At 45.9% G+C, this 24,885-nt stretch overlaps 1 protein-coding gene and 1 pseudogene across 1 annotated transcript in view; both read left to right on the top strand.

The window, feature by feature from the left end:
* The first annotated feature begins 1,095 nt into the window (after positions 1-1,095).
* The window catches only part of LOC137159685 (transmembrane protein 151B-like), a 32,165-nt gene continuing 8,375 nt past the window's right edge, over positions 1,096-24,885 (top strand). The window contains exon 1 of the mRNA XM_067558150.1: positions 1,096-1,411. Within this exon, the coding sequence (XP_067414251.1) occupies positions 1,319-1,411 (93 nt within the window). The 5' untranslated portion in view covers positions 1,096-1,318. The remainder of the gene's footprint in view (positions 1,412-24,885) is intronic.
* On the top strand, positions 6,710-8,067 carry LOC137159684 (uncharacterized; annotated as a pseudogene).

The raw sequence follows: 24,885 nt of genomic DNA, 5'->3' as shown, positions 1-24,885 counted from the left end.
TGGGTCTCACGGGAGGCAGAGTGCAATGAAACATGAAGCAAACACGCAGGGTTGAGGTGGTGCAGCATGACACTCTGGTCAGACTGAGGGAAGTGCGGAATGAAGGCTGCAGGGAGACGGAAGAAACACCGACAGGGTAGAGACAGTTTGCAGGAGGCTGCAGTTGTGAAGGGAATGGGGGACCGGTGATCTGCGGGAAACTACTGTGCACCAAAGGAAGGCTAATGAAGGAAGCAGCGAGGTGTGTGACGGGCGAGAGGGAAGGGAGGAGACAGAAGCAGGGCTAGCGGCTCAGTCCTTGCAGACCTGCATGCCAAGTGAAAGGAGGCAGAGGTGATGGGCGCTAAAATGTGGTGCAGCTGAGTGAAAACCTTCCTACCGCAGACAAATCAGGGCCACGGCTGTGGGGAGAAGAAGGAAGCGAACAAACCCTGATTATTGCAGGGGGCGCGGGTTCGCGATCCCAAAGTCATGCACGGGATCTTTCGTGGCGATTGGTTTTTTTAATCCCGCGGGCTCCAAACAGCACATCCCGGCCCGTGCACCACTGAGCCTCCCGGCCCTCCAGGGCAGGAGGGAAGAAATCCCACCGAGGGAGCCCGGTCCGAAGGCTGGTGCTGCCGTGTGCACAGACCCAGGCGGGGCGGAATGGTCTCGGGTCACGCTGGGCTGATGGCTCGGTGCACGGAGAGACGCTCGCCCTAGCAGGACACGGGGCTGTCTAGGCACGGGGCAGATTCCCGCGCGCTCTGCTCCAGGCAAACCCTAGCCGGGATTTGCATTGCCAGGTGTCCCAGCGGTGGTTTGGCTGTTTGAAAGCGGGGAGCCTGCCCCGGAGCGGCACCGCGCCCCGAGCGAGGAGGAACGGGACTGTCCTCTTCGGCTCCCAGACCGGCCCTTGGCGGTCGTGGCCTTTGATCCCTCCAGGAGCGAGTAGCGGCGGCCGCGGATTGCCAGGCAGACATTTCACGCCGCTCCGCTCGGGGGGAGGCACTTTCTCGAAGTGCGGCGTCTGGCTTTGGCGGATCAGGTCACCCCCTGGCAAGTACACGTGAAGGGAAGTGCCAGTGACTCGTGCGCACAAACACACACACACACACACACACACACACACTCGGATTGTGGCGGGTGCGCGTCTGGGGAATGGATAGGGGAACCGTGTAGATTCTGCAGGATCAAGACACCGCTTCGGAGATGGGGAGAAACCTGCCGTCCCAGGTAAAGTCCGATTGTCCTGGGGCGAGAAGGAACTTGGACACCCCGGCGGCCTCCGGTTTTATTTGATGTGAGCGGGGCTGAGCGACCGGAATGGCAAAGGATGTCTTCGGGGGTGGAAACCGAACCAGCTGCTGAACGCACTGCAAATATCCCGGGGGAAAGCACGACGGCGCCTGCAGATGTTCGAGAGGAGGTGAGCGATCCAGGGCATCGCCGTGCCGGTGTGTGTGTGTGTGTAGCTGGTGTGCCTGTGTGCAGGGTGTGGCTAGAGACGCGTGTGTGTGTGTAACAGACAGCTGTGCGGACGGAGATGCATATGCACCGCATGCAAAGACAAGAGAAAAGTGATCGGTAATTGGTCTTGTTTCCTGAACTCGGCGGGAACGAGGGGCTGTATGCGGGACTTGCCCACTTGCAGAGAAGAAGGGTTGGGCCTCTCGCTCGGTTCCGTGGAGAGAGCCTCGCTTCTCCTGTAAGGAAGTCACAAGAAGGGCTCTGCGGTTGTCTGGCTGACATCACGGTTTCTTTCCTTCCTAACCATTGGCTGCTGCAGATTTACAGACTGTCCCGAACGAAATCAGTCTCCCCATAGAATCATGAAACTGTCTACAGACTTTTCAGTGCCTCTTGCTGTGATCTCCCTGAAACGTGTGTATACCCCGCAGAACCAGCACCGGCTAACTTTAATGCCTACAGACCCTAATCACTGACATTTGCATTTGTAATTGGCCTCTACACAATTACAGTAAATGGCACCTTAGGCAAGTACCAAAAATATGAGTGTTCTAAAAAATTCCTAAAGAACAGACAATCTAAAAAGCCATACTCATACTGCACTCTCACACTATTGTGGTTATAACATTACAGTGATGAACACAATTTACTGGATATGCGGAATGCAAACCAGAAAGTTTCGGTTGGAAACATTTAAGCTTTGTGTTTAAATATCCAACAGTGTAATATATAGAACCAAATCCTGAAGTCCTTACTATGTCAAAACTCAGTAGGAATTTTGCTAAAGTAAGGACTTCAGAATTTGGCCTATAAAAACATACCTTTCCCCACACATTTTTCAACTTCCCAACAATAATCCAATTGGCTGAGGCCCTCAAGTGACTTAAAATAGCTTTGCACTACTGCCCTACAGGATGATCACCTCTAATCAACGTATTTTGTCTGAATGTTGACATAAAAAGTATTGACCCATAACCCATTGGCTGAGATAGAATCACATGAGTCAATGATTGTAAATATAAGTGCCAGAGCATCATCCTCTATTGTAACACATTCAGGACAAAGAGATATTTAAGCTTTTTCCACACTTAGTGCAGCATTTGGTGTGTTGTATACTTCATTTGCTCTTCTGCTGTTTCATAGGCTTGTCATCCCCATTGTGAGACATAAATCAAAGAGAGAAATGAAGCTTTAAAGTAGTATGCAATTAACAAATTTAAATGCTAAGAGGGAAACACTGAAGTCCCCCCTCTCCAAATGAAATTCTTAAAGTGAATGTGAGGGGCATAAACTATCAGCTAAGGAACATTTCCACTTTTATTCAGCATAGCTCCTGCAGGGGCTCTGTCACTGATTCAAAGTGCCACATGATCCTGTATGTTTATACAGAGCAGCCTCAACAAACCCTACATTAAGTTCAGGTATATTAGGAGTAAATCAACAACAAAAACCCAACATTTAAAAAAAAGACTATACCATATAAAACCGACTTTTCAGTTTAGCTTGAAAAAGTTGCTACAAGTGGACAATAATGTCACCAGTCAGTGACTTCAAGTATTTTATCCCCATAGTCAGTCACTTTTTAACTTGTGAGGCAGGGTTCACTACTGTAAACTGCAACTAGTATCATTCTACAATTGCTGATATCACTAGAACTCCCCAATGTAATTACAGCCTTATAAGAGATCTATAGCTGGGTAGAGCTGGAAAGGACTTCTTGATTTAGCCAATCAGTCGAGCCCCCTGAATCACAGAGGGTTTTCACTGTATTCATCCAACCACAAAAATGTCTAGCCTTTTACTGGACATTTCTGAAAATGAGAGTACCTGATTTACACACTTGTATCATGCTTAAATGATCCCCACTCTTACATTTTTCCTCTGGTCCAATACAAACACTTCTGTGTTTAATTTTATACTAAATTCTTGTCTCATTATTTTAGTCTTATGTAATGAGTCCTTTTCTCTCCCTTCTGCAGCACCAAGCACACACAGTTTCTGTGTAATGTTATTAGGTCCCCCACAATCCCTTAAGTGTCAGGTTTTACATGGGTGCTTATCTATTATTCACACCACTTGTGTGTTCCAGTTTCATTATAAATCATGGAAGAAAATCTCAACAGTGACTAGAAAAGCTTTTAAGTGAAAAGACAAAACAAAACTGGTAAGTTCCCAAGCTAGTAATAAATGTTTGAAACAGTTGAGTCTAAACAAATACATTTTAAAACAGACCACCTGAAGATCAATTTGTTTTTCAGTTATCTACTGTGGCCATGATCCTGCATCATTAAAGTAAATGGATTTTCACCATTAACTTCAATGAGTATAGGAGCAAATCTTAGGACTTAAGACCAATGTTCTGTGGTTTGCCTGCATGATATTGACAATTAAAGCAAGACCTGGAGCTGCCACTCTGCATTGTTTTACAGGTTAGTAACATCATCAGCTGTTGCAAAAGAAACACAGACACCTGGACAAAGGTTTTGGTAGGAACAGGAAGGAGACATGATTTTTCAGGTATTTCAGAAGATGTTTCCATATCTACAAGGATTCTCCAGACATATTTACTTTCTTTCTTGACTGCCTTTCCTGCTGTAGCCCACCCTCCTCCGTTGTTACGTTTTAACTGCTGGCTGGCCAGGTTTCCCATATTGGTAATTATTGTGAGATCCAGACCCACACCTGGTGCAAATCAATGTATTTCCATTTATTTCAACGTAGCTGTGACATTTACGCTTATAAAAGTATAACTTTTATAAGTATGACTTATATAAGTATGACTTATATAAAAGTATAATAATTTTAAAAGCTTAATGGAAAGTTTTATTTTAGCCAATTAAATGTCATTAATTAAAAAATCATTTATAAGCTTCCATAGCTAAATAATCACCATGGAGTCAGCAACCAGGATACCATCAGATTACTGGCATTTTGAACTATTTGTCTCACCCATGCCTGTAGATTTAAATGGTGCTTGTCCATCGCTGCTTTTAACTTATCCTTTGCATTAAAAAAACTTTAATTGAGTGTGATACATTGTAATCGGTTGAGCTCTCCAAATGAAAGAGAAAAATACAAGAAGTCATGGGGCAGACATTACTGACATCTACAGACAAGACTGTGTGACAAAATCATAGACATTACAGATAAAAGAGACCTCTTAAGTTATCTCATCCATCTCTCATTGCCAGTGTGGGAACATGGAGAACTTATATCATCAAAGAGTGCCATTTATGGTCATGACAGCACCATGTAGCATTGCAACTTTTAAAAATACTGCTTATTTGTGAGCTTCTGACTCTTTCTAGAGCAGCCAGCATGATGAGTGACCCTTTTCTCTCTGACACACAAAAGGCCATACAACACAATGCATTGTCCACTTTGGGGTTTATTTTAATCACAGCCTCCTGATTTTTCACTAGACCCCTCTTTCTGACATAAATCTAGGCATCTCAAGCTCACTTATATTATTCATTTGCACACCGTCCCTCTTGTATCTTAGCCCCTTGTTTATCACTGTTTGCATGAAGTTCTGAATTCCTAATTTATGCCATTTGCTAAATTTTAGCTTGAATCCCCTAAATTTTCAGTCACATACGGTGCCAATGTTAACAATCCCATTTCACAGCTTTGGAAACACTAAGAATTGAGTCAACTCCCTTTCCCTTTCTTCGTAACTTAGATTTAGACCTAGCATCTTCATGATCTAAATTGTACGCTTTTTACTGACTGAATCATACTCATAGGAAGGTGACAAGTGCCCCAGGAAATTCATGGAGTTTTGATCAAATCTTCCCTTTCAGAGAAAGGTTTATGGGTCCTGTAGAGTAAACAGGGAGTGTAGCCTCCCAATGCTGCAGATCCCCAGAATCTGCAGGCGTGGAGATGGGAATCCCCTTAGTCCCGTAGAGGGACATTTCCTCCATTCTCCCCTCCTGTACTTCTTCTGAAGGCACTGTGCGGGCAATATCTAAGTTCTCTTCCTTCTCTGTTCAGTAGAAACAATGCTGAGGGCAGGAACTAGGAAGGGAGGGAAGGGGGAAGACAAGTCCTGCTCCCAATCAGCTTTTCAAGCAGATATTCTGGGGGTCAGTAGGTGACAATCTTGCAGAGAGCAGCTGGTGTTTTTCTCATCTCTGCCCCACCAAAATTCCATAGAGCACCAGCCCCTCGGAGTTCTGGCTGAGGAACTTATAGGGGTTCCCGATCAGGGGCAGGGGCGACGATGCCAGGGAAACACCATTCCATCCTTGGCCCCTTCTGTACCCTCTGGGCAAGATCCACCAAAGTTACATCCAGCAGGGGCCTAACCAGAGTTTTATACAGCAACAGCATCACCCTTTATTTCATATTTTGTCTGCTAATGCACTCTACTATCTGGTTTCATTTAATATAAACACAGCTAATATGCAGTAGGCTGATATTTCCAAAGACCAGCCACTTCTCCAATTCTTTTACCTGATTGCTTTGCCTGAAGACTGTCCCATTTTAACACATAATCCTTAGACTGGTGCCTTGATCATACACTAATTTTACAGTTTCTTACATTAAACTATATTTGCCACCAGCTGGCCCAATCACCTTGGTCGTCCAAACGATTTTGAATCAGGATAGAAGAGGAAAGATCCTTTCCTCTCTCCCCCTATTTCCCAAGCAAACATAGTCCAAAATCTAAACTTGCTTTATTCATACTGATACTCTCACTGTAAATGCAGTTCAGAGTGCCAATCATAGCAGCAGCACAGGAAAATGGAACACCCCTCTTTACAGATCTGTGTAGTTCAAGGGCATATTTGCGCTGCCTATTTTAATTGTAGTCCATGCTTTGTCATTGTGTCTTTTCACATCCTCACTCAGAGTTTCTGTTCTTTTCTTTTCTTATGTCCTGTATTTTTGCCCTGCTTCATTTTCTAATCATGTGTCTAAGGCTATGTCTACACTGCCGAGGGAAGCAGACTTACTTTAGGTCAACTCTCAGCAGCCTATTTTTTAGAAGTCACAGCAACGTGTATACACTACGCTGTTTGGGCAGGTCTCCTGCGTTTACACTGAGCACTCTTAATTCAAATTGCAAAGCAGTGCAATGTGGGTAGCTATCCCATAGTGCAACTAGCTGTGGTAGCTGTTGGGACGGTGTCATCATCCCACGATGCAACGCTGTTTCCCTCTCTCTTCCTTCCTCTTCTCCCCCCACACAAACAGGAAAAGTATTTTCACGCCGTTTTTTACTCCCCGCGCTCGCCATTGCTGCAGAGACATGGAGCCAGCTCAACTCTGCACTATTATTGTGAGTGTCACAAATACATCGCGGCTTATCATGGAGTATTTTCGAAGGAGAGCAAGAAGCCGAAGCACAGACAACACCGATGCCACCAAGGCTGCCCTGCTACAAGCCATCTAGCAGCACAATTCCCAATTGCTGCAGGCTGTAATGAGTCACCTGCAGTCCGTGGAGCCCTGGTTCTGGTGCAGGGCAACAAGCACAAATTGGTGGAACCGCATCATTATGCAGCTGTGGGATGATGACCAGTGGATGCAAAACTTTTGTATGCGAAAGGCAACTTTCCTGGAACTGTGCTCGGAGCTGACACTGTCCCTGAAGCATGTGAATACTCGCTTGAGACAAGCTCTGACGGTGGAGAAGAGAGTCGCCATCGCTCTCTGGAAGCTGGCAACCCCCGACTGTTACCGCTTAGTTGGGAATCAGTTCGGAGTCAGTAAATCTACAGTGGGCATCGCAGTGATTCATGTATGCAGGGCCATCAATAGACTTCTGCTATGAAGTCTAGTGACTTTGGGAAATGTGCAAGACATAGTGGAGGGGTTTGCCACGATGGGGTTCCCAAACTGCAGGGGGGCCATTGATGGGACGCACATCCCTATCTTAGCGCCTGCCCGCCTAGCAACTGAGTACATAAACCGCAAGGGGTATTTTTCCATGGTCCTGCAAGGGCTTGTGGATCACCGGGGTTGTTTCACCGACATCTATGTGGGGTGATCTGGGAAGGTGTATGACGCTCACGTATTTTGTAATTTGGGGCTGTTCTCTAATATGCAAGTGGACACTTTTTTCCCAGACCAAAATATTCAAATTGGGGGTCTGGAAATACCCATAGTGATCCTGGGGGATCCTGCTTACCCCCTGCTTCCTTGGCTAATGAAACCGTACATCCGTCACCTTGACAGCGACAAGGAGTGTTTTAATAAGAGGTTAAGCAGTTGCAGAATGGTTGTAGAATGTGCCTTTGGGCGTTTAAAGGGCAGATGGAGGAGTCTCCTCACTCGGGTGGACATGAGTGAGAAGTACCTCCCTTCTGTGATATCCGCTTGCTGTGTTCTTCATAATGTCTGTGAAGCGAAGGGTGAGAGGTTTCCCCACGGTTGGGCTGTGGAGGAAGAAAGACTGGCTGCCAATTATGAGCAGCCAGATGCCAGCAGTACACTGAGAGCTAACCGCGGAGCGTTTCGCATTAGGGAAGCTTTGAAAACCGGGTTCTGCAATGAGATGCAGGACTGATTTCTGTTCCTGTATGTTGTTTGCCTTTGGTGAACTCCCCCCTCCCCCTCCATCGATATCTGTATCCACCAAATCCCTCCAGAACAAGATATGATTTAATAAAGAAAAGTGTAGAAGTGATGCTTTACTTTATTTCTGAACATCCAAGTCATGGGGGAAGGGGGAGAGTGTTCATTCACTGTCTCAAGGGGTAGTGTGGTAGCTTGCTGGACAGCTGTCGGTGTGGCCGTCGCTGCTTTCTCCGGTGGAGGCGAGCACATACTGCAGCCTGGACAGTCTCCTCCAAGACCTCTTGGGGGCGGGAGAGGGGGAGGGCAGCAAAGCCCTCAGTTGAGGAGCATTATGGAGGGGCTGCAGCGGGACTCTGTCCTGCCTCTGCTCCTCCTGAAGCTCCACAAGATGCTGGAGCATGTCTGCCTGGTCCCGCATGATTCGCAGCATCTCCTGCATAGCACTGTGATCATGCTCCATCATTTCTCTGCGACTCTCCCTGTCCATGTCCATATTCTGGGACAAGGTCAGCTGCCACGCTCTTTGCTCTGTCTCTGCGGCAGCTGAGGCGTTCATGAGCTTCCCAAACATGTAATCTCTGGGGGGGGGGGGGTTCCTCTTTCTAATCTGTGATAGTCTTTCTGCAGAATTTCTTGAGGGTCCATCCAATGCCGAGGTGTCTACAGAATGAAAGAAAAATAACAAGGTAGCCACTGTTAGCATAGTGAAGAAAATGATACAGCTGTAACAATGTAGACAATAATCCTCTGATACAATACAGAAAATGAACCCCATGATACAATGTAGACAATGATCCCATGCTATAATATAGACAATAATCGCCATGCAGTGCACCGGGCAAACACAGAGCCTCGTTCCATTCCTGACGTCCCAGAAGGGTCTGCTCACTGTGCCCTTACAGAGGGGATCTGAGGACAGCGTGGTGGGTGGGGAGGAAGCCCTGCTGGTATTTTAAGCCCTTACAGAGAGGAACTGCAGAGAGTGTGTGTCTGGGGGGAAGTCTATGCTTAAAACACAGATTTGCTGGACACAGCAAGGTACCAGCAGTGTTCCGCCATGATGCAGGCTCCCTTGATTGCAGCAAAATATCCTACCATGGAGGGAGGAACAAGGCAGCCTCCCCTGAAAAGTTTTGCGAAGGATAACAGATTACATACATGAATGTTTCTGTGAGATATCAACTGATGATAAACGTAGCATTTCTCATCACATAAACATCTTAGGTAGGTCCTTAAATACGTTTGGTCAGATCCTCAGCTGGTGTAAATGGAGTAGCTACATTGATTTCACTGGATCTATGCCAGTTTAAACCAGCTGAAGATCAGGCTCACAATTTTAAATGGAATGGGACTGAATCAAATTGACTGTAACCACTGTGTGACAATGGATAGGAATAACTGCTATTTACTGAACACTCAGAGGAGCAGTGGATTCTCTGACTGGGCCACATCCAATAATGCAGTATCAACACAACCCTTGTGGAAAGCCTGGTTTTCCCAATCATGGGTGATCTTGGAATAATATCGCTGATCCTGAAGGGGAAATGGACCCACAATAAAAAAAAAAAAAAGTGAAAACCATATCATGCCCTGCTAACCCCTCTTCCCTCACCACTTCCCAAGGAGAGGGCACTCCATGCCTGAACACCTCTGCTTCATCAGGGGCCCCTTACTGTGGCTAACGTCTCTCTGGCAGAGAACAGTTGAACCGGTCTCCCTCTGGTGCTCAAGCCAGCAGAAGTTTTTGCTAGCAAGTGATGTAAGGTACATCTTTTCCTGGGAGCAGAGTGTGCTGCCTCTGCTGCGACCCCAGTCTTTGCTTATCTCAGTGCCAGGGACCAAGGTTGGGTCCCCTGAATAGGAGCATATTGATCATTTCCTTATTTGAATCCTTCCAGCCAGTACAATTTGAGAATCAGTATCTGGGCATGATATGGCTCTTCTTGACGTCTTCTTCTGCCTCTTTGCAAAAGACAGTAGCTAAGTTTTTTCTTCTCATCAGGTGCTAGGGAGTGGAGATGTTGCAAAAAATGGAGGCAAAAAATCTGAAGTAACATGTAGTGAGTAGCAGGAGTCTTTAGGTGAGTTACAGTACATTGTAGCACAGTAACACTGACAAATATTAGATGACAAGCAATAACCATTGAAAGGTTCATTGAGTCATTATGGCAACACTGTTGTTATGCCGTAGTTAAAGTTGTGTTCACTTAAAGAAGAAATTCAAGCACTTTGATTTTGTAGAAAAAGCCAGTGCATCTGCCCCAAATTTTCTGTACATAACCTCTGAGGAAAACATGAAATTTCTGAGGAGTTTCAAGAAAATTGGTTAATTAGTTTCAAAGTTCTAATAAATAAAAAATTGGTCCACAAAAGAGTTTGCTTTCTGAGTCTCGTGATTTTTCAGGCCCCTCTAGCTTAAAAACTACAACCTGTAAAAAGTAAATTAAAAAAATTGTACATAGAGTTCAGTAAGGTCTCTGGGCTATGTAATATTTTATTAATTAAAAAAGAAAAAATGGGATTCTGTATGAAAACTGTTGGTTTACATGGCCGTGAGCCCACAGTTTATGATGACCAGCACCTTCTACAAAGCAGCAGCTTTTGGTTCATCTTGGACCAGGAGATCTGTCGCAGTGGTCATTCAATTCTGGAGTAGAGCCCTCAACTCATCTGGGCACTGTGTGAAAGTAGCCATTGCTCAGTTAACTTGAAAAGCTCTGGGAAATTAATTCACAAACACACTTGACTTGTGTGTCAGTGAAAGTGGCTATGTACATAACATACCTAACGTAAAACCACATAAGCAAGGAAATGAAAAGTGAAGGCATCTAACAGTACACACCTTCTCCTCCTCCTCCTCCCAGAGACACAATACCTTACCACCGGAACAATCACCAGACACCATAGAAAACACACATCACAACCTTAACTCCACCCCAGTAGGAATCCCAGAATCCCAGCACTCTCTTCCCCAAATATGAGAGAGTGTGAGATGTTCCAGAAACGTGCAGAACATAGCTAGGGGTGAAGGCTGGGAGATAGCTTGTTGTAGGTTTGGAGAAGGGGGTGCTGGCAGGCTGGCATCCCTACGTGGGGCAGAATTAAGGTTGTGACGTGTTGTCTGTGGCGTATGGCAGTGATTTTGGTGGTGGGTGTGTGGCTGGGAGGAGGAGTAGAGGTGTCTTATTTCTTTGCTTTTGTGGTTTTGGATTAGATATGTTATGTACAGAACAACCTAACACACACAAAGTTGTGGTTCTTTGTACTAATATAATACCCACTGGCTCATTACAGGACACTGTGTTAATACCCAGTTCAACATCCAGCCCTCAGAGGGCTCCAAGAGGAGGTGACATCTGATCTTGAAAAGAAGGGAGCAGAGGCTGTATGGAAACTAGAGCAGTGGGCTGGACGCAGCAGCCTGGGAGCTGGCGGTGGATAGAAGGGGAGCCTGGGAACCGGGACGAGCTGAGAGCTGGGATGAGCCTTGGAAGAGCTGAGAACCAAGATGGGAAGCAGCTAGTTGCTGGCAAGGGGACTAGTGATAGCTGCAGCTGGTGGCCAGCCAGGAGAGGTCTGCAGATTGGGGCAGTTATGTGGAGAGGCCTGAATGAGACCATAGGTGCTGGTCCAGGAGACTGGACTCTGGCTGGAGGATGTGCAGGCCAGTGTGTGTTTGCCTCCAGTGCTTCATTTGTAATGAAAGAGGTGCCGGGGCTCAAGCAATTTTTTTCATTCATAACTGATGCAGCAAGCCCATAGGTGCTGGGGCTTTGAACTGCCAAATCTAGAGGTGCTGGGGCTCAGCCCTGGCAAGCCCTGGCACAAATTAAGCGCTGCTTGTCTCCAGGAAAGGGGAAGGCTGGAGTGAGGAGCCCCAGTTTGGTACTGCTGCACAGGACTGCACCAAGGGGCTGGGTTAGGGCCGTGGAATACCATCTCTTTTGTGTTGTAACTTAAAGCAGTGGTGCCTAGGACAGGGGTGGCCAACCAGTCAGAGACTAAGAGCCAAAAAATAGCTATAGATACCGCAAAGAGCCACATTTACCATTTATGTGTGTGTGTATATATATACAGTACAGTATAAACACACACATACATACTGGACGCACATACATTGAAACAATAATTTACAATAAGAAAAACAATCAAAATGTTTGTTTATTACCTTGTATGTTGCAATTTTTGACTCAGTGGGACTTTTAGCAATCCTTGCTTTCAACTTTCCTTGCTCCAGAAGCATCCTGGCACCCAAAGCATTGAATGCGAGTATTCTGGGGGCAGCCCCGGGGTACTACTACTATTACCACACGCCCCACAGACCCTGCCCAGGAGCTGCACAAACAAACAGAGGCCAGGCCCCAGGCAGCCCCCCATACAAAGGGTGGAAGACACGAACATAGAAACGTGGCTACTACACAAGGATGTATCAGCTTCGCCTGTCCCACACCCTTAGTGCCTCCAGCCATCGCTTGACCCCCTGGGCAGGGAGAGCCAGGACAGTACACAACCCTCCTACTCCTCCTACCTAGGTCAGACGCACCCCATCAGGCTGGGGGTGGGGGGACGCTCTCCCCTGGAATCCCCTTTGCAAAACACAGCTGGGATGGGGGAGGGGAGTGGGAATTTCCCGTTTCCCCAGCGGTGGCCTCACAGATGAAAGTTAAAGTCCCTGTGGGGGGGGAGGGGGGGAGGGGAGACGGACTGATCGCACCATGGAGTGCCAGGTTCCCCTGCCCCAGTGGTGCCCGGGGAGGGGCTGTTCAGTCGCTGCCTGCGCCAGTCCTGCCTGCGCTCACCCGGTCACGTAGGCCAGGATGGCCAGCTGCACCGCCCGGTTCACCAGCCCCACTTTGCGGCTCCAGATCAGCACGATGCATGGGGTGTCGTACTCGAAGAGGAAGCTGCGCGGGGCCCTGGAGGCCATGGCAGCGACTGGGGCTGCAGCAGCAGTGCGGCGGCGGCTGGGCTCAGCTGGGCACAGCGCTGAGCTGGGCAGCTGCCACCCGTGCCACCAGGGATGGGAACTCCCTCTATCTTCCGCATAAGAGCCGCATTTTATGAGCAAAGAGCCACATGCGGCTTGAGAGCCGCGGGTTGGCCACCCCTGGCCTAGGATATCTACATCCTATTCCAGCAGCCCTTGTACAGAAATCCTCTGTTACCAAAGTCACTAGCGTTCTCAAGGGCTAGAGCTGGGAAAACCTAACACTTGGAGCGCCTACAGCACTTGCCCATGACCATGGGGAACCTGCCACTACCCCAGTAAACTGGTGGAAGCAGTGGGATCCCACTGATAGCCCCCAGAAAAGGAGAAGAAGTCCTTCCAATTGGCAAGAGGTTGAATGGCTGGCCAGAAGTGCAAGTACCAAGTGCAGGAAGCAAACTTCCGGAGGACTGCTCTTTGGATGGAAATGAGACAGCTGGGCAAAAGTAGATGTGTCCTAGGAGGGGGGAGAATTACAATCTACCTCCATGCTCAAGGCGCACAATCGAATGGCTCCTACTACCCTACTGAGATGTTCATCACCAAAGAAGGATGGTTTATAACAGTCTTCTGGCCCCACCACAAGGGCCTGTGGCTTTGGGAGCGTGGGTTGGAATCTCACAGCTACCCCAGGTTTGTGACTGTTCCCAAGCTACCTGGCCTCTTCATAGCCAGTTCCCAGGCTGCTGCTTTGCATTTTCAGGTTGCCTTTAATATGCTGATTTTAAATCACTTCACAAACATTAATTCTCACGATGTCCCTTTGAGGCAGATGGTGTGTCAGGGGTAAAGTCAGTCACAGCAAGATTAACTGAGGACACAATAAGTCTGGCAACAAAATCCAAGACTCCTGGCTCCCAGCCCACTGGATACACTGGATAAAGGAGTGTGCCTCCCCTGACATCTTCTAAGTGCTATGCTGTCAGAATTTTTTTTTTTTCGGAACTTGTGTGTGTGACCTTCTTTTGGGAGGCAATATTTATCTTCAATTCTCTTTTCTCCCAGTGAAGCGTTGACTGCTGAGATCCTAGCTGGTATTAACAGGGGCACTGTTACAATTACCACATTGCCAGAGTTCTTGCTACATTTGACAAGGTGTGGATGTAAGGAAACATGCTCCTTAAACCCCACTTGTCTGTGGCAGCATTGCTAATGCTCTAACAATGGCCAGACATTACTGTGAGGATCACACACTGCTAGCACTCTGAGGAAGCTACCACAGCTGGCACCTGGGACCCTGGGAGATTCTTCAGTGATAGAAGTTCCCTTACAGTAGTGTTAGCTGCCACTGACAGATTATTACTGTGAGGAAGGTGATACATGGATTAACAAGGCAGGTGCATGTGGAGTCTAACCAGAGAGGCATCACATATGATAGAAATTGAAAAATGTCTAGTGAAAAAGAATAAAGGAGGAAATAACTGAAGAAGTGCAAATTAAAACTACGTGAAAACAAAACAATTATTCTTATAGGACCAAAGCTCACTGAAATCAATGGACACACTAACACTGACTTCTGTGGGGTTTGGATCTATCCCATATAATACTTCTTCTGAGGATTTCACAGAACTTTATATTCACTAATTAAGTCTCAAAGGATCCCAATGAGGTAGAAAGAGATTATTATTATTATTTATTATTTATTCTACCTGCTTACAAGTGTATAGGTAAATTGAGGCAAGAAAGGTCAAATGACTGGTCTAAAAATAGTGAATTGATGGGAAGATAACGCACAGAGCCTTACAGTTCTATTTTCCACACCCATGTGAAAACCACTAGCAGATTTCACTTCCTATGAAAGCTATAGTGACAATCTTGAACAGATATCTATGACACTGACATGTGAAGAGACCATACATCCTGGTTTTACTGGGACAGTCCTCATTTTTCACATAATGTCCTGGTGCCTCAGGAATTTCTTTCAGGACATCTCACATTTCCTGTTTTTTTTTTTTTTTTTTTTCATTTAATCAGTCAAACCTTTTTTTAATGCAAAATGTTTGTTCAAGACACATTGCTATACTGAGGCCTGGTCTACACTGACCTGGCGATTCGGCGGCAGTCAATGGGAGTTACACAAGCTATTCAGAGTAGCTTGCGTAACTCCCATCGACTGCTGTACTTCCCTTCTGCGCGGCATCTTCACTGCACTGCGCCACTTGAGGGGGTGGTTTTACTGCGTCGACTTCTGGATCGATTGAGCGGGTCTTCACTGACGGCTCAGTCAATCCAGATAGGTCAATCTGACGGCAGCGACTTTGCCGCCGTCAATGTAGATGTACCCTAAGTAAAGCTTGCTCTGTGTTTATCAGAGATAACAATCGGCCAAGTGGAATGAGAGTTCAGTCTGATGAGCAGAATTTGGGGTGAAAAGTTAAATGAGTGTAGTCACTATCAGAGCTACTCTTTTACTCAAGGTAGATGTTAACACTTCTTCAGCATTGCATGATGAACTCATTCAGAACGTAGAATTACTGGAATTAATTGCTGAGTCAGAACCCAGCAGCAGCCATATCAACACGTGTTTTAAAAGTTGGTACTTTTGTGTGCGTTAATGTTTTGTGGCCATGTCACAAGTTGCCACAAAAGTGGGCCTTTTATAAAATTTTGAAAATCATGGTCACCTTATTGATAGAGAGCCTCTGCTGATAGAGACATCTAATTTTTTGGCCCTCATTAAAGTAGAATCTGAAGGCCTCATACTCATGAATGGATTTTGGGCCAAATTCTTCTCTTCATGCCATTGGTGTTAAAGTAGGTGGCATTCCCATCCTGCTCTTAATATACAGGTATTACATACAGTGGCTAAAATCCTGATTTACTTCTCACCTGGGGTTTCCTTTATTTCTAACTTGAAGAACAAATAGACATTTCGCAAGAGCTTGCCCATGAACATGACTGTTTCAGGATTGGAGGCTCTTCTGTCCCTGCCTCTGGTTCTCTCTTCTTCAAAGGGAGGCTCAAATATTTTTATCAACTAGGCTGAAGCCAATAGGACCCATCTTGGATGGTGGCCAGTGTGAGTCAGTAGAACAGCTTTGTGTGTTTATGCGAGGTCCCAGTGCCTGCCAGTCAGCAGAAGAGCTCTGCCTCTCTCTGCAGGGTACTATAACCGGACATCCTGCTAGAGGCCATTACTGAGGAGAGAATTTGCCCCCCTCAGTTTTGCATGGCCTTTTCTTTCTAAATAATCAGCCTGATAATTTGATTTAATGAGAGGAAAACAGAAGCTGCACAGAGCTAAAAACAAAACCCAAAAGAGATTCAGGTTCACAAGAAGCAGGTGGGAGTGATAAAGATTAAATCTTCTGCAGAAATAATGTTTGTGACACTACAAAGGCACAGAATGTGTGAAGATTTTTTTTTAGACCAAAAGAAAGAACATTTCTGATCAGCATTTGACACCACCGCTTTTAAAAGGAGAGATACTGAACAAAGATTTTGCTTTGATTGGAGTTCCATCCCAGAAGAGCAAACAGAGCATTTGTAACATATACCTGATAACAAACAGGTGCTGTGAGGAAATCCTCCCTGATGCTAAATGACTCTTTCCATTAAAATCTCCTCTTATATTTTCCTCTCTATACATTTTGGCAGCCATGCTTTCAGCACTTCCCGTTGGCTGACGCCCATGACATATTAGTCCACATCATGAAATTTAGATGTGGTCAGCTTTCTAATTCAGGGATGTTGGGAGCTGGAATTTTGGTTAGGTCCTTCTCTACTTCTATGTATGTCAAATTAGACTTAATGTTGGGGTTCAGCTGGAACTAGATTGTAAAAGGAGCATGTACACTGATATAAAATGGTGTACAGTCCGTTAACTTTCTCCTCTAGTCCCACACCTCCATGGCATTAGACCATGGTTCTGCCAACACCAAAATGGTCAGAAGGAAAGTGGGTTATAATGCAACTCTCACTGGAAGCTTTACAGGGAGTTTTATGTCTCTGTTTTCCAAAGCCCACTTCAAGCAAGTTGAGAATATTTCCCTACGTGTGGGATACTTTGGAATTCTGCAGCACCCAGGTGCATGTATGGTGCCGCTGTGCTGGATAATATCATTTTATTAACACACTGGACATCTGATTGGTAGCTTTGCATATTGTTTCTTTTCTTAGGTGAAGCATTTCCACAACCCTCTCTAGATCAAGATGAAAAGATTCTCAGAATCATAGCAAAAATCCATCACCAGCCAGGCATGGCACCATCCTGCTGTAGAGTGTAATGTTTGGTAATCTAGTGTTCTCTCCTCATTTCACAGCCCTCATTCTCTGGGCCACATTCATCCCAGGTGGACATCCACTAAAGTCAGTGAAATTACATCTGGGATTACTTTAGCCCATCATATATTTCTTTATGTGCTTGTTCCCTGTCTAGTTCTGTTTCTTTTTCTCTGATTTCCTTCATCCACTTTCTCAATCTTTTACTTATTTGCCCCTTATATGGTGTTTTAAAAAAGCCTCACCCATGTAAGCAGTAATATTGAATCATTGCTCACATGAGTAGTCCTCAGACTTGCTGAGCTGAGCTATTGAGTCATAAAGTCATAAAGTCACTGTAGAGCGATGTCCTGATTTTACATTCGGATCGCACTGGGATGTGGCCACAGTATCAATCCACACTAGTGGAATGCTGTGATGCAAACATCACAGTGGAATGCAGAAGCATCACAGCACGGCTGTTGTCAGGCTCTGTGACTCCATTTGCCACAATCTCTCCCCCCATCATTCAAGTTTGCTAAGATGGGATTTGGAGGAAAGAGTCTCCTTTTTCTCTTTCTTTCAAAGCTCTTAGCCAGCAAATGCCACAGGAGCCACGTGTGGTCCCCGAAAGGGCCACGAGCAGCATTATAGCTACACATTGAGGATCCCTGGGCTACATCATGCTTCAGCGGTGTAATCTTCATTGCCATCCTCCAGTTAATTCTTACCTGGGCCCCATCTCTGTGCTGTATTCCATTCTCTTCCTGTCTGGGTTAGTTGCTCTCTCTCTCAACTGTCTGTCTTCACTATTTCCCTGCCTTTGTTCTATTTACATTCTGCCCACGTCTGAGTTATCCTTTCTCCCTCCCTCTTTTGCTCACTTCCCTCGCCCTCTTTTCTTCTCTGTTTCCATGTCGTTTTTGCTATTTCCATTTGGGCCACATCTGGATTTCCCTCTGTTTTTTCTCACTCTTTCATTTTAGACATGATAGCATTTTGCTTCAGCAAAATTACAGCTCTTGAGGTGAGCCATGAAGGGCAAGCATGGTTTTTAAAGGGACAGAGGTCTGTTTTGGAAATGCTTTTGCAATGGCTTTTGTTCATTAAGTGTGAATTTTAATGCTTTTGAAAGAGGGGAACCAACAGATCTGGCTAGGAGTCTGGTACAGCACAGTCAGCACTGGGCCTCAAACTATCTACAAAAGAAATTTATGGATAATTGTATTTATCTGCAACATATTTTCTGCAAATAGAATGACTGCAAGAGTTTTCAACATTTAAGATGTGGAAAATTTGAATGGGTAGTAAGTAACAAGACATTTTTTAACTAGAAAGAGACAAAGAAATAAACATAGGTCAAAATTTCATATTAGGGTAACATTTTTAATGACCTATAACTCAAAAACAGTTTCTCAGTTTCCTTTGAATTTTGCAGGAAATGCCCCCTCAGCCTTCAGAATAAGTATGGTAATTTCAGGTCAAATTTATTTTGCCATTCAGAGTTACAGCTGGACTAAATATAGGCTTTGTAATGGAACCTTAGCTATCCTTTCTCTATAATCTGCACTTAGATAGCTAGGAAAAGATAGACAGAGGGATTGCTTCAATTACTTCTGGAGTAGAACACTACTACTGTTTAACAGCATACAGCAACATTAAATAATAGTTTAGAACAGAAAGTAAATAATAAGTTATTCAATTAAAGCTATAAGGAGGACTTGTGTAAGACTGTCACTATGCCGAATTGAATGTTGTCACTACACCAGAGCATTGGTGCTGAAACTGCCATGGGCTCTTTAAGGACTTCATGGGGCCCATGGTCTTAATTTTACAATTCAGACATTTAGTTTTATGAAGGCATCTGCCTTGTTTAAGTTTATGGCTAAATTACTAATTAAATTAGTGGGGTTCTGCAAGGATTGGTGCTAGGCCCAACAGTATTCAACATGTTCAGCAATGTTGTGGAAGTAAATGTACAATCACTGCTGATAAAAGTTGTGGATGTCACAAGGACTGGCAGAGTGGTAAACAATAATGAGGACAGGGCAGTCATGGAGAGTGATCTGGTTTGCTTGGTTAGCTGGCCCCATTCACATAAAACTTGTTTCAATACAGCCAAATGTAATGGAACAAGGAGTGCAGGCCATACCTACAGGATGCGGGGGGGACACTGTATCCTGGAAAGTGGTGATTCTGAAAAGGTCTGGTGTCCCCATTTTAAGAGCGATATTGAAGAATTGGAGAGGAGGCAGAGGAGACCCACAAGAATGATTCAAGGACTGGAGAAAATGCCTTACAGAGAGAGACTTAAAGAGCTCAATCTGTGTAGTTTATCAAAAAGAAGATAGAAAGGGCATTTGATTACAGTGTAGAAGTACTTTCACAGGGAGAAAATACCAGGAACTAAAGGGCTCTTTAATCTAGAGCAGTGTTTCTCAATTGGGGTTCCGCAGGAACACTGTTAGGATTCCGCGAGCAGCTGTTCTCCACCGCCGAGAGCAGCTGTTCTCCATGCCGCCGATCAGCTGTTCTCTGCACCACCGAAAAAGGGAAGATGTACCGGATTTTTCGGCGGAGGGTATCGAGTGTAAGTGTCATTTAATTGCTTATTTTGACATTTTATTTGGCCTCATATGTAAAAATACTGTTAAGAGTTTGGGGGGTTCCACAATTATTTATTGAGTTCAAAAGGGTTCCGTGGCCAAATTTAATTGAGAAACACTGATCTAGAGGAGAACTGTGTAACAAGAATGAATGGCTGGAAGATGAAACCAGACACATTCCAGTTAGAAATTCTGCACAATTTTTAACAGTGAGGGTGATTATCTGTTGGAATAAATTACCAAGAAGAGGTGGATTCCCCATTCCTTGATGTCTTTGAATCAAGACTGGCTACCTTTTTGAAAGTTATGTTCTAGTCAAACACAAGTTATTGGGCTCAGTTCAGGAGTAACTGGGTGAAATTAATGGTCTGTGATATATAGGAAATCAGACTACATGACCTAATGATATCTTCTGGCCTTAAACTCTATGAATCTGCTTCTAGTTTTAATGGAGGCTGACGCTCCCTGGTCCATCCCTACAAAGCCAGGAATGTCTATAAATATTTTAGATTCCTAAGAATATCCTTAAATATCCAAGAAGAACTGAGAATATCCTTGATTGTTATTTACATGATAAAAATCATAGACGTGTAGGACTGGAAGGGACCTCGAGAGGTCTTCTAGTCCAGTCCCCTGCACACAAGGCAGGACTAAGTATTATCTAAACCACCCCAGACAGGTTTTTGTTTTACCTTTTCTTTAAAATCTCCAATGACAGAGATTCAACAACGTTCCTAGGCAATTTATTCCAGTGCTTATCTACCCTGACAGGAAGTTTTTCCTAATGTCCAACCTAAACCGCCCTTGCTGCAATTTAAGCCCATTGCTTCTTTTCCTATCCTCAGAGCTTAAAGAGAACAATTTTTATCCCTCCTTCTTGTAACAACCTTTTATGTACTTGAACACAGTTATCATGTTCCCCCACTTATCCCCATGATTAGCTGAGACCAGTCATGTGGTCATTTTGGTCAACATTTTCAATCTGCTAATTTTGGATGACCAACTTGACACACAGTGGACCTTATTTTCAGAGGTTCTGCATGCTTCTACCTCTAAAGTGAAGTTAATGAGAGCTGTGGATGCTCAGCATCGCTGAAAATCAGACCTGAAGTGTTTCAAGCTGGGCACCCAAAAAATGAGGCTCTCAAAATCAGTGAAAACTTTTGAAAATATTGTCCTACATTTCTACTTCTTTCCTCAGAGGTCAATGATTCTGACCATTCAGCTAGTGTATGAAAAGGAGGGCATCCTGTCAGGCTATCTCGGAGCTCTGCTAAATCTTTACCTGTCAGGAGACAGTCAGAAAACAGAGTTAGAGAGACACTTCCTGACTGGAACAACTATTTTTCCTGACCCTCCAACATCCAACTCATCTTTGGAATGTATCTTTTAAAGAGAAAACAGCTGTACTTTTGGAATTCCTGGCCATGCTGGAGACATTTCTGCTGAAGACATTCAGACCGAGTGTAACACAGCTTAACGGGCTCCTCACTATTTGCTCAAAGACAGCAGAAGTCAGTAAAAGAATCTAGGAGCCCTGATACCCAGTCCCTTGCTCTAGCCAACAGCATACACTCCATGCCTGATAGGCAAGGGGAAGAATATGCCAGCTTGTATATTCAGACTCCTCTCTTCCTTCACCCCTCATTTGTTATCTAGAAGTAAAAGCCAAAGTCTTATCCCAAGCTTGTTACTACACAAAATATTTTTTAAAAAGGGGGTGAGGTTGGGTGGGGAGGTACCAAGTTACTGTTGCTGAAACAAAAGCACTAACAAGCTGTAGCTACAGGTCAACAAGGAACATAAGAGTGTTAGGTGTGCCTGGTAAACCAAAACCGTTCCATGTCTGCTCTTTATTTTGGGCACCTGCCACCAAGCAATGTCCTAGCCCCTGCAGGAGACAGAGAAGTACCATCCCTTCCCTGCCTGGCCCGGACTAGCAGGTGGAGCCCAGCACAGAGGCCCCCGGCTGGGGTGCCCCCAGCCAAATGTGCTGGAGGTCAGGGGGCCATACCCCCCACTTTTAAACATGGGCATAATTGGGGGGGGGGGGCAGGAGGCAGCGTTGATCAGCTCCCCCGGCCACAAAGTGCAGTCCCTGCCAACGCTGCTCTGCACCTTCCTGAAGCTTGCAGTTTGGGGGGGCAATGCTGCCTCCTGTCGCCCAAACTATGCCCATGTTAAAAAGTGGGGGGCATGGCCCCCAGTCCGCCCCTGGTTCCAGCACTGGTGGCCCCTCCACTTCTGCAAAGATTCCAGTGCCCTTGTCCCTAGCCCTACCCCTCCCCAGCTGCAAGCATAGTGCTTGGGGGTTAAAGGGACCTTGGCATGAGTGGGGGGGACCACAGCACCCTCCAGCCATGGGGCTCTGAGTAGTCACCCACCCATAAGGCTGGCTCTGTCTACCCCCAAAAAGTGAAAACCCCCCATGCCAGGAGACCCTCACGTCTGCACTGCCCGCTGCTCTCTGGCTGCCCAGCTCTGAAGGCAGCACCTCCATCAGCAGCGGCACAGAAGTAAGCGTGGCAATACCACGACCCCCATACAATAGCCTTGAAACCCCTCTCCCCGCCAGTAACCCTCTTTTGGTTTGGGACCCTACCACTTTTAGGGACTTGGCTGGGACCCAGTGGAGTAGGGTGGACCCAGGTCCCCCTATCCCATGCTGCCAACCCCACCCCTGGGATGACAGCCTATCCACCTTAGGCCAGACGGCCTACGACTGTTTGCTGTCTGCCCCGGCCAGAAAGCTGGGCTACAAACTGCTATTGTTCTGACCTGCCCAGAGGGCGTGAACCTGACTCTGTCTGCCCCAACGCGAAAGCTGGATTGAAGACTGCTGATTGCCTTGCCCTGCCCTAAAGGGCCAGAGTCCTAGATTCTTTATTGCCACTTAACACACTAATCCCCTGTCAATTGGCTCTCAGCTGCTAGGTGGCAAAGTGAGGCAGAGTGGCTTTCCTCCAAAGCTGATAGGGAGGAACCACTCAAAGCCACTACAGTTACAACCAGCACCCAGAACATCTGAATGATAACTGCAAAACAGCAGGAGCCATGTAGGTATATGACTGAGTCCAGGTCCAGACACTGAAGGTATGTCCACATTGTAATGTAAGCCCAGGCTCTGACTCAGGTTCAAACCCTAACCCTGCTTCCGTCTGCACACCACATCAAATTCAAAATGGCGACCAGGAAACACAAACAATGAAACAAGCATGTAAGAGTGGGTTTTTACTGGGAATGTGCACATTTCTGCTAGTACATTCCGGTTTGTTAAAATCAGAACCTTATATTACCTTCTCTGTGTACAAACCCAGCAATGTAACAAGACACTTGAAAAGACTGAACTGTATGAGGTGGGGGAAGAGGTTCAAATGTAGTACATTTTCAAATGAAGTCCATTTCTGTTAAAGGTAGTCAATTCATTCCAGGGGTGATGAAATCATTAGTCCCAAATATGACTGGGGGTTTTGAATTCAGTCTAGAAATTTGCCAGTGGGGAAGAAAGGCAGATGGCTGTGGAGTTCTGTGTTTTTGCATGCAGTTCTAACAGTCCTATACTGGAAGCCATGGGGAAGTACTAAACCTAGTGGAAGCTAACACAGCCAGGGCTGGCCCGAGCCATTCTTGCACCCCGGGCAGATATTATAATTGCCTAGGGTGTGCACCCAGGGAATTTCCATTAGGGTGTGCACCCACAGAATTTTAACTTCAACTTTTCAGGGGTGTCAATTTCAATGTGAATTTCCATGTCAATTGTGTATTGCCCTCCAGGAAAAATCTGGCAGCTCCTTCAATTTCCGTGGCAGCTGTTTACAGGGGTGGCAGTTTCACATTTCGATATCCCGCCCGAGGAATTCTCCCTGTGGCTTACCCTCCGCTGAAAAGACGTGCGGCTCCTTCAGTTTCGGCGGCAGTTTTAGGAAGGTGTCAATTTCACACTGCTGTATCTTGCGGCAGCTCTGCCCGCCAGCATCAGTCATTTTGGTACCCCATACAATCAGGCACCCCAGGCTGTTGCCCGGTCAAACCGTAGCTTGGGCCAGAACTGAACACAGCACTCTGTTAATTCCCTCATGAATTCTGATCCAATTCCAGGTGCTGATAGCTACAAACTTTTTCTGTAGCAGGAACTTCAGATAGGTAGTCAGATGTCAGAGAAGGACCTATTTTTCAGGGCTACCTTGGTAGGTCATAGCCCTCTCCACTTGTAGCGGTGGAGTCACTATATGTTTGAATACTTTGGTGGCATACATCCCTGGTTTCCCACCAGCTACGTGGAATAATGTCTCTCTTTGACAATCAGGCACCATGAAAAGTGTTATGTCCTCCAAAACGTGCAATGCCTGAAATGATAGAGAAGATTTATGTATCACGGTGTGGCCATCAACCGCCCCCCAAACTCAGTTGTTTTTTTTTTTTAAAAAGGTGTGGTTTTTAACTTCCCATTTTCTCAGCACTTATTTCACTGAGATTAACCCATCTGTGTCTATTAAGCTTCTGTGGTGTGAAGCAGCCCTCCAACTTCAATATGTACCATTTTCTGTCCTTGAAATTCCACAATGGTTTTTTCTGGGTTTCTGGGTTCCTGCACTGGGCTATTTGAGAAGGTAACCCTCTGTGTCTCGTCCTATTCCAAGAGGAAAGACACACTGAGAGGCCAGCAGAAAGGCTCAGTCTGGCTGTGCAGCTAGAAGACAGGGTCGTGGTGTGGGAGCAGGCACTTGCTTCACAGCTCCTGGAACAGGAAAGGTGGTGAAGGGAGGACAAAAAAGCGCAACGGAGAAAATCATTTGAGCGGCTGCTGTCTCTAATAGCCACAAAAGTGCAGGGTCCACAGCCTGTGTCCCCCTCCATGGTACCATGGCCTACATTTCCAGAACAGCCTGGACAACTCCATAGCTGGGTGGCCAATGCAATCGGGCCCTGTGAGTGGTTGGACAGGGCAGATGTGCCCCCTGCAGTCCTGAATGCTAAAACCCTCCCCCATGAACATCTCCAACCCCCTGCCACAATGCCACGTGCATGGCAGAAGTAGAAGGAAGGGAAAGGAGAACAGGGGTCAGGGGAACACAATAATGTGTATGTAGGGTGACTTGCACATCATTTCAC

The sequence above is a fragment of the Emydura macquarii genome, unplaced genomic scaffold (genome assembly GCF_026122565.2).
Source record: "Emydura macquarii macquarii isolate MOO-44397 ecotype Brisbane River unplaced genomic scaffold, CSIRO-AGI_Emac_v2 contig_1876, whole genome shotgun sequence".
Lineage (NCBI taxonomy): Eukaryota > Metazoa > Chordata > Testudines > Chelidae > Emydura > Emydura macquarii.
The sequence above is the reverse complement of the archived record's forward strand: the minus strand, read 5'-3'. Positions and strand labels throughout refer to the sequence as shown.